General features: G+C 46.8%; 1 protein-coding gene across 1 annotated transcript in view; it reads left to right on the top strand.

Annotated features, from left to right (window-relative positions):
* The window catches only part of PGPEP1L (pyroglutamyl-peptidase I like), a 72,197-nt gene that overhangs the window by 32,522 nt on the left and 26,803 nt on the right, over nucleotides 1-12,872 (top strand). Inside the window, exons 4-5 of the mRNA XM_047769199.1 lie at nucleotides 8,422-8,538; nucleotides 9,531-9,757. Of these exons, the coding sequence (XP_047625155.1) occupies nucleotides 8,422-8,538; nucleotides 9,531-9,757 (344 nt within the window). The remainder of the gene's footprint in view (nucleotides 1-8,421; nucleotides 8,539-9,530; nucleotides 9,758-12,872) is intronic.

The following is a 12,872-nucleotide window of genomic DNA, read 5'->3' on the forward strand; positions in this document are numbered from 1 at the left end:
AGGAGGGAAGGGAGGGAGAAGCAAGAATCCAAGAGACATTCAGATGCCTCTGTGTCAGATGTCTTCAAGACCACCCTCAGGCTCCATGGTTCATCTGAATCAGGAATCAAAAAGCTGCTATGCTCACAGTTACAGTGTGCTACAGCAAAAAGATCCAGATTGAAATCAGCAAAGGAAAGGTGCATGGACCAGGAAAGACCAGGCACAAGCTTCCAAGTGTCCAAGTGTCCTCTCCCAGTAGACTTGCGTGGATATGTACATGTCACTCTCCCAGCAATGCCATGTGATAACACGTGAAATGTTGTCCACCCAGGAAACTCATCTGAGCTTTGGTGTCCAGAGTTTTTATTGGATTCAGTCACATAGGTATGCAGTGCCTGCCTACCTGACTTCAGAGCTGATGTAGGCATCCACCGTAAATCACACTGTTGGCGTAAACTCTATTCAGACAAGCACAACATGACCCAAGGCCTTGGGCATATGAAAGCACTCTAATCAGACAGAACATCCCAAGAGCTCAGAGCTTTTCTTCCAGGAGCCAACCAAGGACCAGTCCTGAAGACAAGTGTTTCTTGGGAAATGCAGAGTTGGAGCAGTCCAGGCCTGATGGGTTAACCCTTTCCTGCCCTACCTCCTAAGCAGAGGTATGCGGGCCCACCCACTCCTTGTCCTCCAGTACTTCCCATATCGGCACCTTCTTGAAGATCCCAAATCATTTCCAAAATAGGGTTTCCAAGTTGATCTACTGGAGCACAGGATGAAAAATCAGAATTTCCATTGTTATGTTTCTTGAAATTTACTATTAAGTGTATAGTTCAGTACTGTTACATATATTCACACTGTTGTGCAACAGATATCTAGAACTTTTCATCCTGCAAAACTGACACCAAATTTACTCCTCCCCTCAAAGCCCTGATGACCATCATTGTACTTTCTGTCTCTAGGAGTTTGACCACTTTAGATCCCTCATATAAGTGGAATCATACAATATTTGTCTTTTTGTGACTGGCTTATTTCACTTAGTATAGAATATCACTCAGACTTTTATATATGTTATAGAATTTTCTTCCTTTCTAAGGCTGAATAATAGCCCATGTTTTGTATAGATTACATTTTGTTTATTCATCATCAATGGATATTTGGATTGCTTCCATCTCTTCGCTGTTGTGAACAGTGTTGCAGTGAACATGAGTGTGCAAATATCTCTTTGAGCTCTTGCTTTCAGTTCTTTTGGCTATATATCCAGAAATAGTGTTGCTGGATTATATGGTAATTCTATTTTTAATATTTTGAGGAATACCCATACTGTTTTCCATAGCAGCTGTACCATTTTATATTCCCACCAACAGTGCCCAAGGGTTGCAATTTCTCCACATCCTTGCCAACACGTGTTATTTTCTATTTTCTTCATTGTGGTCATCCTAATGGGTGTGTATTTCTATGTTTTTAGTCGATTGAAAAATTAAGTTAACCTTGACCAATGTTTCATAGCTAGACTAAAGTTGGCCTTGCTTTGTACATCTTTAGGTCACTGGGCAGGCTTTGTATCCTGAGGGAAGAGGGAACATGTCACCCTTGGGGCAAGGGACACCATGGTGATAGAGAGGACATTCCTCTTTGAATTTTTTTTTTTTTGTCTTTTTAGGGCTGTACCTGCGGCATATGGAGTTTCCCAGGCTAGGAGTCCAATCAGAGCTGTAGTTGCTGGCCTACGCCACAGCCACAACAACCTCAGATCCGAGCGATATCTGTGACCTGCACCACAGCTCACAATAACACTTGATCCTGAACCCACTCAGGAAGGCCAGGGATTGAACCTGCCTCCTCGTGGATTCTAGTCAAATTCATTTCCACCGAGCCATGACAGGAACTCGCTTTGCATTGTTTTTAATTTATTACAATGTATTTCTGCCCACTTAACATGTTTGAGGATTATATTATCCAGTTTTAGTTAAACTTATCCTCAAATTATGATCAAACTATCCTTACAAAAATGATCTTTCAAAAACCCACAGATAGAAGATAATGTGAATAATGAAAACCTGAACAAATGTGGGAAAACAGCCAAGTGACCCTTCTCCTACCCTCATCTGATCTCTCTCCTGGCCAATTTTTATGTGAGAACAATGACAATCTAATTAATAAGAAATGGCCAAAAAACAGGAAGAATTAAGAAAATCATTGGGAGTTCATCTTGTGGCACAGTGGGTTAAGAATCTGACTGCAAGGAGTTCCCATTGTGGCGCAGTGGGAACAAATCTGACTAGTAACCATGAGGTTGCAGGTTTGGTCCCTGGCCTCACTTTGGGTTAAGGATCCAGCATTGCTACGAGCTGTAGTGTAGGTTGAAGATGCAGCTCGGACCATGCGTGGCTGTGGTGTAGGCCAGCAGCTGATTTGACCCCTAGGCTGGGAACCTCCACATGCTGTGAGTGTGGCCCTGAAAAGCAGAAAAAAAGAATCTGACTGCAGCGGCTCTGGTCACTGTGAAGGTGAGAATTTGATCCCCAGCCTGGTGCAGTGAATTAAAGGATCTGGTGTTGCCTCCGATGTGGGGGAGGCTGCAGGTGTGGCTCAGACTCAGTCACTGACCCGGGAACTTACAAATGCAGTGGGTGGGGCCAATAAAAAGAAAACCATTGAAAATATATATTCACATCCACTTTTTAACAGTCAAGCCCGCTTGCCATGTGTACTGAGTCTAGAGACATGAAGACATCATGTCTAGGGAGTTTCTGTTGTGGCTCAGTGAGTTAAGAATCTGACTAATATCCATGAGATTGCGGGTACAATCCCTGGTCTTGCTCAGTGGGTTAAAGATCCAACATTGCTATGAGTTGCGGTGTAGGTCACAAAAGAGGCTTGGATCTAGTGTAGCTATGGCCATGATGTAGACCGACAGCTGCAGTTCCGATTCACCCCTAGCCTGGGAACTTCCATATGCCACAGGTGTGGCCGTAAAAAAAAAGAAGAAAAAGACAGCTAATGATAGTGTGTAGGTATGCCTGTGTGTGCATGTGTGCATGTGTGTACACTGAAATCTTTTATTAATAGAAGCATGTGAACAAAAATATTTGCAGACAGCTGCTACAGTTAGAAGATTAAGAATTATGAGGTCACTGTTTTTCATTACTGGATTTATCAGGCAAGAATGACCCAGTAGTTTGGAGGAATAAGCAAAGGATATTGGGAGCAGGCTGGGAAGTTGTCACATATGGAGAACGAACTTGGCATTGTTACGGGAAAGAGAGTGACCTGTAAATAATGCCAAGGTTTCCCAAACCACTGGTGAGATCTGTGGTCAGCCCTCAATAGTTGACTCCACTCTTGTGGTAACATCTCCTGTGTGACAATTCCCTGGAACTCCTCCATTGATTGATTGATTGATTGTCTTTTCTATGGCTGCACCTGCAGCATTTGGAGGTTCCCAGGCTAGGGGTCTAATTGGAGCTGTGGCTGCTGGCCTATACCACAGCAATGTGGGATCCAAGCTGCATCTGTGACCTACACCACAGCTCACAGCAACGCTGGATCCTTAACCCTCTGAGCAAGGCCAGGAATCGAAACTGCAACCTCATGGTTCCTAGTCAGATTCATTAACCACTGAGCCACGACAGGAACTCCCTCCCTTCTTTTAAACTTATCCTTGGTTTCCTCATCTCTAAAATGGTGACATAAGCAGGAAGACTGGGGTGAGATGCTGGGCATAGTGCCTGCACACAGTGAGGATGATCCAGGGGCAGCTAGCCTGACTACTGGACTATTTTATAGGCTTTAATAACCAGAAAAAAAGGAGTTCCCATCGTGGCTCAGCAGAAATGAATCTGACTAGTGTCTGCGAGGATGCAGGTTCAATCCCTGGCCTCGCTCAGTAGGTTAAGGATCCAGTGTTGCTGTGAGCTGTGGTGTAGGTCACAGACATGGCTCTGATCTGGCGTTGCTGTGGCTGTGGTGTAGGCCAGCGGCTATGCTCTGATTTGACCCCTAGCCTGGGTAATTCCATATGCCATGGGTATAGCCCAAAAAGACAAAAACAACAACAAAAAAAGTCACTATGAACATCTTATGAAGCATGTACAAAGAAATAAGAATCTCCCATAATTCTTCCCTCACTGGATGACCATTTTCAGCAATGTTTTTATTTCCATAAATGGCTATAGGAAATAGTTTGAAATCCTGATTTTTTTGTTCATTTGCTTGGCTGCACACACAGCAGGTGAAAATTCCTAGGTCAAGGATTGAATCTGCGCCACAGCTGTAACCAGAGCCAGAGCAGTGACAAAACCAGACCCTTAACTGGATGAGCCATGAGGGAACTCACTGATTTTTTAGATTTATTAATGAGGGTTTTTGTTTGTTTGTTTGTTTTTTGTCTTTTTAGGGCCGTACCTTGGCACATGGAAGTTCCCAGGCTAGAGGTTGAATCAGAGGTACAGCTGCCAGCCTACTCCACAGCAACCCAAGATTCGAGCTGAGTCTTTAACCTACACCACAGCTTATGGCAATGCCAAATCCTTTAACCCACTGAACAAGGCCAGGGATCAAACCCCAGTTCCTCATGGATACAGGTCAGGTTCGTTACTGTTGAGCCACGACAGGAATTCCCTTTTCATGGGTTCTGCTGTGTCAATTAATTCTTTGTAAAATCATTTTGAATGACAGTATTATTCTACACCAGTGGCTGTCCTATACTTAATATGTCAGACCTTCTGTCTCTTCTATGGCTTCTTCCTGCCCCTGGTGACCCCCTCCCTAGCTCTGGCCTTAGTGTCTCTCTTTGCAGCACCTCTAGCCTGGATGGAGTGGGAGGGAGCCCAGGCCTGGCAAACACCACTTTCCACCTGAAGGCTCCTAGGTCCCTTCTAACAAGGTCAAGAAGTACCAGTTATCATTTCCTCTTCCATTGTCAGTCCCTGCATGGGTGCACCTAGGCACACAAGACCCTCAGCCAGAACCTAGCACAGAGGCTGCACATAGGAGAGCCTCGTCCACATTGGGTGACTAATGGATAAGTGAGGTAAAGAAGAATGGAAGGATGGAGGGAAGGAGGGAGAGAAGGAAAGAGGAAGGAATGAAGGGAGGGAGGGGGAAAGGAAGGAAAGAAGGAAGGAAGGAAGGAGTAAAGGAAGAGAGGGCAGGAAAGAGGGGAGGGAGGGAGGCAGAGAAGGTAGTTTTATACACCTCCAAGCTCCTGCTATTCTTTTCCCTCACACACTCTTGCTTATTCTCCTAGCCATGGTCAGAGCCCCCTCCATGTAGCCTTCCTAGGCAGCAACTCCATGCACATGGTCTTGTTAATCTTCACAGCAACCCTCGCAAGGGAGGTACTCTTATTACTAAATTTTGCAGATAGGGAAATTGAGCATCAGGAAATTTCAATTATTTGCCCAAAGTCATGCAGTAGGGAGAGGATGAAAGGGTCTGGGCTCCCTCATAATCCCCTATTTGGGGGTCCTTACCTTCAGGCTTCCATAGCCCAGTAGGTGCCCAACACAGCCCTTGGAACCTGAACCAGGACTCTTGACATCACTTCCTGTCCCTAGTCTGTGTCTCCTCTGAGTCCTCTGACCCTCCAGGACACACCAAGCCTGGAGCAGGGGGCTGCATTGCAAGCACTCCGGGAGTTTTTCTTGAATGCCTGCATGAAGAATTGCTTTCCTGCTTCCAGGTGCTAGCCCCACACTCTCATTTAATAAGGAAAGGATCAGATTTTGGAAAAACAACAACCATTTTGCAATACCAGCTGGTGCCACAGCCTCAGTGGATTTGAAAAAAATTCAAGGAGCAACTGATGTCTTCTTTCCTTCCTCCAATCCCTTTGTTAAACTGCCATGTGTTCCTGGCTACCAGATTTCTGATGCCATGGAGGTGGGAAGAAGTGGGAGAAAGAGGCAGAAGGTGGGGCTCCCTACTTCCCCATGACCTTTATGACTGGTGGGGTTCAGGCTTTTTGTGGGATGATGGGCCTGGCCTGGGTGCTCAGCACCCTGCCGAGCCTGGTCACTTCTCTGGCTAGAGCAGGACCCTGGATTCCACTTCAGTGAGGATTACCGGGCTCTGTCCCTGCCTCCTTGAGCACAAACACTTTGCAGTTCTAGCTAAGAAAGTGTGCCAGCCTAGAAAGCACAAACTCCTGGCTTTCTCTGGTCTGCACGGAACTGACACTCCCTTTGCTAAAACAACCAACACTTCTTGGCAGAAAGGGTGGTGGCAGCCAGTGGCCTGCTGTCTGCAAATGCAGAATGTTCTCCTCGCTGCTTCTGACTGGCCCCCACTCATCAAATTCTAGCAAATACCACTTTCAATAAATCCCTCTTGCACTATATTCTCAAATTAATATGGATTAATTATAAGTATTAATCCCTCACATAAAACTTTAATTATGTGCCATATGCTGGGCTGGGCAATTTTTGTGAATCCTTTAATAGTTGTGAAAACCTCTCCAACTTTTGATTATGTCCATTTCATAGATGAGAAAACTAAGGTTCAGCAAGGCTGAATAACATGCCCAAGTCTGCTCAGTGAAGGGTGGCAGAGCCAGGTCTCAAACCTGAGTCTTTCTGAATCCAAGGTCTATGCTTTTCCCTGAAGCACTATAGTTGGGGTCTGGCTTTGCCTATGCCCCCTTCTTCCCTGTACCCTCCTCATTCCAGGCATAAGCTGCTGCTGAGCACCAGTTTGGCAAGTTAGAAAACTTGCTTCAGAGAACAGTGTCCACATGAGGCAGTGCCTGACTTGCCATGGTTGCATGTTGGAAAAAGTTCCTCATCCCAAATCAGGTTCTGACTTCAGTTCCAGGTTGGCTGTGTCACTTTCAAACACTATGATGAGCTGGATGGACGAACTGGCATGTATCTGAAATTCAGTTAGGCTTCATATCATTACCAACCAGAAGCTCCTTTGTATTGGTCAGCTCAGGCTGCTATAACAACATACCATAGGCTGAATGACTTCAACATCCATTCATTTCTCATAGTTCTAGAGGCTGGAAGTCCAAGATCAAGGCACCAGCAGATTTGGTTTCCCTCCCCCTCATGACAGAGCCAAAGATGACCCCATAATCATGCCTTCCAACCCCATTCCCTAAACTGGGAGCATTCTGGAGGGGCTGGGGCTCAACCTCACTCATTCCCCTCAGGACAGTGGGCCAAGATGGCATCACAAGACCTGAGAGCCCTTTGATTTGTCTGGTTCTTAGAATATCCACCTGGAAGCTCAGCCTGCTGCCTCCCTGACCCTCTAGGCCTCTGTTCCACATGACCCTCCTTTCTTCCTCCCCCTGCCAGAGTCAGGCAAGTGAATTCTTCTTCAAGGCCCCAGTGGGGATGTGGCATTTCCTTTCAGAAGATAACAAAGCTTGAGCTGATCCAGGGAACTGGGCATCTGAATAGGTGTCTGCAGGATAAAGCAGGGCCCCTCAGGAAGGCTGAGCTGGTCGAGGACAGACCTGAGACACTATAGGTTGGCCTAAATGCCCTCCTCCTAGATGAGAGCGGCACAGGCAGATCAACATCTGGGCATGTCATCCCTGCCTATCTCCTCCAAAGCCTAGGACAGGGCACTGGAATCAGCCACCTTCAACCTTTGAGCAGGCCTGACAGCCCTGGCTTTACCCTTTATACAAGGATGTGTGCTCCTGGATTCCTGAAAGGCCAGGAAAAGGAGTGAGGAAAAAAAGAAGCATTAATCCCAAACCATCTTGGTTATGAGAACAGCTCCTGGAGCAGGGAAAGGACTTGGCCTTTTCAGAAATGACCTTTGTGTCTCTGATTTAACTTTTACCAACAGTGAAATGTACATCTCTAAGGTCTCACTCTCCTGGTTTTTTTCCTTCTAAACTCTCTTCCATTTCTTCCCTTAAAAGAGGACACTCCTGACCTTGAGTTTTTTTTTTTTTTCACAGTCCTGGTTCTCTTCTCCCTATGTTTGTTCTCTCTCTCCCCTACGCCCCTCAAATCTCATTTAAACCCATGTCTTTTGTTGCCCTGACTTACCTGAGTCTTCCCATAAGCCTCTTTGTGAGCTCCAGACACACAGAGCCAAGATTGAATCCGCAACCTCATGGTTACTAGTCGGTTTCGTTAATCACCATTTGTGTACTTCAAGTTCAGCTGGTCTAGGATCAACCCTGTGATACCCCCCAGTACACCTCCACTTTTAGGGAAATGGCTCTGACTCATTAGCTCCTTGTGCAGAACCCTTCAGTGCCCCTGTGGTACATGCACCTTGATGGGAGCAGCTTGTGGGGCAGGAACCATGGCCCCCCTCTTGGCCCCTCACCACTGTGTGAGCTCCTTGAAGGCAGTGTCCAGGCCCACAGAAGACCCCTAGGAGTGGTCTGGATGACTCTGACATCAGCTTTTCAAGAACTTACTTTGAGCCTCCATCAAGCAAGGTGAGTTCACCAGCTTCTTTCTGCAGGAACTCTCCAAGCTAGGCCTGGGGAGTGATGTGGAGCTGAGGATTCTTCAGCTACCAGTGGATTACAGGGAAGTGAAGCAGAGGGTCACCAGAATCTGGGAAGATCTTCAACCGCAAGTAAATGATAGGGAGGCAATGCGGCTCAGGGAAAGGTGCTGATGATGTGGTGGAGACCCAGAGCTTGTGACCCCCCTGGACCCTGGTTCTTGGGTGGATGGCTGAAGTGTACCCAGCAGCAGGGTCCCATACAATTTTGTAAGATCCTATTTGTCAAAGTTTAAGGTGAAATACAGAGTAGATCTTGGAAGAAGACTCTGGAGAGAGAGAAGGAGAAGAAACGGAAGTTTTTCCCCAGCCAGGACTCAAAGATAGTTTCCACCTGACAGAGAGACCCTTGGGTTAGGTCCTAGCCAGGCCCTTGCAAGCCAGATGTGTTGTGTGGTGGGCCTAGAGGGAAGGACATTTTGGACCTAGAATAGCAGTTGGAGGGTGGCCCCTATCAGGAGGTGGAAGAGTGACCCACCTGGGAAGGGCCCAACTTTGTCACTCCCAACCTATCATATCTGAACAAAGTTACTATATAGGAAGGTGGTACAAATATCCCCAAAATAATGAAGAACAGATGATGAGATTAACAAAAATTATATCAGTAAAGCATTAAAGAGGACATCCCAAATGTTTTGATAAAATAATCAGCTATATTTTCAGAGGAAAAATAATCCGCTCAAAAAATCTAACGTTTTATTAGGCTGTTACTAAATTCCTGTATTACATGTTTCATAAAAGTGATGGAAGAGTCCAGAAAGGCTAAGCTGGGATAGTCTTAGATACCAGCTGGACTACCAGGGGCAAAAGGGAACATGCTACCTGGTAAGAATAATTTGAAATATAAACGTTTTAAAATTAGATGCCACATGGGTTTCCATCCAGCTGTTTTTTGTTCCAGCACATTCTTCGTAGGAAGGGGGCAAGGGATGGGGGTGTTGCTGGCATATTTGGGGTGTGTATGAGAGATGTCTTGCACTGCGGAGCTCTTCCTCTGTACTGTTTGGGGTAGCAGAGAAAACCTCAATTTCCCTAATTCCCTGCCGCCACGTGTGTTCACACAGCTCACAGTGCACGTGGGTGTTGACCCCGCAGCTAAGGCAATATTTTTGGAGCAGCGAGGCAAGAACCCGGGCTACCGCGATGCGGACATCCGAGGCTTCCGGCCAGAGCGAGGCGTGTGCCTTCCAGATGGCCCGGAAGTGATTGTATCCAGAGTCGACATGAAGGCGGTCAGCAGGCGAGTGGAGGTGGAGGGCGTGGCGGTGGCTTTCTCCGGAGACGCGGGCAGGTGCGTCGCGTCGCTGGGCAAGTAGGGGAGGAGGAAGAGCTGCAGTGGCCTCTGATCAGCCTTTTTCTGAGGTTGTGCCATCCATTGCAGTGCAGCTGGGCACTTGGTCGCGTGGTGCGGCCCAGAATCACCCTGCAGTGCCGCTGCTCACTCCTGAACAGGTCTGGTTCCAGGGCCGTCTCCAGCTCACCCGCCTTTGGTGGCTGGCAGAGGAGAAGAGGTGGGAGGGAGTGTGAGAGCCACTAACATTTCGTGGATGCTTTATTTTTCTTTATTTGCCGCCAAAGTTATGAATTAACTGCCCCAGATAAAGATTAATTTACCTTTGTTTTTCCAGATTCTTACCTCCAGGAGGTGGTTTTTCCTCCCTCCAAAGAATGATGTACAAATATGCACCCTGCTTAGACCCTGGTTCAGCTTTGGCGGGTTCTTTTTCCCTTTAGGTTTCAGCCTTATTCAGGAGCCAGAGAATGGAGAGCAGATCTAAGTTCACAGATCAACTTCTCCCCCACCTGGCAAGAGAGATTTAATTTTAAAGAGCAAAAGCAAAGTTGCTGGGGGGTGGGGGGAGTGGGGGGGTGGAGTTCCCATTGTGGCGCAACAGAAATGAATCGGATTGGGAACCGTGAGGTTGTGGGTTCCATCCCTGGCCTGGCTCAGTGGGTTAAGTATCTGGCGTGGCTGGCTGTGGCTGTGGCTGTAGGCTGGCAACTGTAGCTCCAGTTGGACCCCTAGCTTAGGAACCTCCATATGCCGAGAATGTAGCCCTAAAAAAAAAAAGAGAAAGTGAGGCTAATATTTGGGAGGCATATGCATTAATCTACCTGAGAAGGGGCAGGGCTTTTTTGAGGGAGCCAGATGCCACCCCCTTTTTATCCTTTTTTTTTTTTTGTCTTTTGTCTTGTTGTTGTTGTTGTTGTTGTTGCTATTTCTTGGGCCGCTCCCACGGCATATGGAGGTTCCCAGGCTAGGGGTCGAATCGGAGCTGTAGCCACCGGCCTACGCCAGAGCCACAGCAACGCGGGATCCGAGCCGCGTCTGCAACCTACACCACAGCTCAGGGCAACACCGGATCGTTAACCCACTGAGCAAGGGCAGGGACCGAACCCGCAGCCTCATGGTTCCTAGTCAGATTCGTTAACCACTGCGCCACAACGGGAACTCCCCTTTTTATCCTTTTTTTGTTTTTTTTTTCTTGTTTTTTTTTTTTTTTTTTTTTTGTCATTTTGCCATTTTATTGGGCCACTCCCACGGCATATGGAGGTTCCCAGGCTAGGGGTCTAATCAGAGCTGTAGCCACCGGCCTTCGCCAGTGCCACAGCAATGCAGGATCCGAGCCGCGTCTGTGACTTACACCACAGCTCACAGCAACGCTGGATCCTTAACCCACTGAGCGAGGCCAGGGATCGAACCCGCAGCCTCATGGTTCCTAGTCGGATTTGTTAACCACTGAGCCACGACAGGAACTCCTTTATCCTTTTTTTGATCCTTAATGTCTGGTCATGGCCACTGGTAGGTGTGTCATCTAATATGCTAATGTAGTAAAAAATCAATGTATAATGAGACCCAGGGTGTGTTGGAGGCTGGATTGGTGGCTATCTTGGTGGCAGCTGGTTCCTTGTGGTTTTTTATTTGTAGCTTCTTTTCCTATCTCTGGACCCTTTAACTCCTGCTAAAGGTGGGGTGTGGCAGGTTTTGAGCAAGGACACTCCTGCCAAAGATGCGGGTTGGAGGTTGTGAGTAAAGACCTGGAGTAGTTCTGACAACAAAATCCCTCCTTTCCTTGAGAGATGCTTGTTGCCAAAACTCTCCCTCACCCTCTGTCCACCGGTGCCAAATAGAAATGTGGAGACAGAGTTTGGGGCAAAGGAGGAAAAAATAGTTTTATTGCTTTGCCAGGCAAAGGAGGCCACAGCAGGCTAATGCCCTAAAGACTGTGCCCTCTCTTTGGAGAGATTAGGAAGTGGCTTTATAGTTTGGAAGTAGAAAATAGGACCACAGATAAGGATCAGGGTAGAGGTGTTTGGTGGCTTTAGGACTGGATCTGGTGGTCCTCTTCTCTTGTTTTCATTCCTTGGGGGTTTTAGTTCTGTAGAAGAACTCAAAGATATTATTGTGTATATTCCCTGAAAATGAACTAGGAGTCTGCCCCAAGTTTGCACTATTGTCTCTTGAATGTGCCTCTCTGTTCTCTCTGTTCCCCTCTCTCCCCTGATTAGCAACTGTTTGAACCTGCCCTTTGGAACTCAGGGAAGGTCATGGAGGCTGAAGCTTATTCCCTTAAAACAAGAAATGGGGGACTCAGAAAGGCTTGTGTTCAGGAGTCCCATAGGGCCCTGCTTGATTTCACACTGAAGGGCAAAGGTCTGAAGCTGCTTTCTAGTGAATTTGGGCATGGTTTTCCCCTGGATTAGAGGATTAGAGCTATCCCGACTAGCCTAAAGTAAGTCTAACTGTCGCCAGGCTGTAGTCCCAGGTGCTTGTACCCTTGTATTAGTATCATCAGAAGTTTGATGGCTTCAACCTGTTTACTAAGGAAGCTGACAAGGCAGTTAAGGAGACAAAGCCTGAAGATAAGCAGGAGGATAATAGCAATTAGTGGGGCCGAGGAATGGTAGAAACCTAGTTAAGCTAGGGAGGCTCTGACGATATTCCTGAGAGAGATCTGGTCTGGCCTTTGTGTGTTGTATCTGTCAACTGGAAAAACAGGTACAACCTAAAAGATGAGAATTATGTTAAAGCAGACAAAACTAAGGCTTTAAGCCTGGACACAGAATCTCAGATTTGTGAGAGACTGCTCTGAAGAGGCAAGGTAGACAGGACAGGATATATAGGAGTTTTCGCAACAAAGACTAGGTAGTTGGAACATCAAAATATTACTGTTAATGAAAGGAAACCAGATATTTCAAGGTAAGGAACTTAGTGCTTTTCCGTATATGGGAAGGTGCAGGAGTCTGGGCTCATTGAAATCTTTCCTTTGGTATGCACCTGTTGACTTAAAAAAAAAAAATGCACAGCCTGAAACTTGAGAGTTAAGTTTTACTTGGGGCAAAATTAGGAATTAAGCCAGGGAGACAGCATCTCAGGTAGCCCTGAGAAACCCTCTTCAAGGAGG

Source organism: Phacochoerus africanus, chromosome 2 (assembly GCF_016906955.1).
Source record: "Phacochoerus africanus isolate WHEZ1 chromosome 2, ROS_Pafr_v1, whole genome shotgun sequence".
Classification (NCBI taxonomy): domain Eukaryota; kingdom Metazoa; phylum Chordata; class Mammalia; order Artiodactyla; family Suidae; genus Phacochoerus; species Phacochoerus africanus.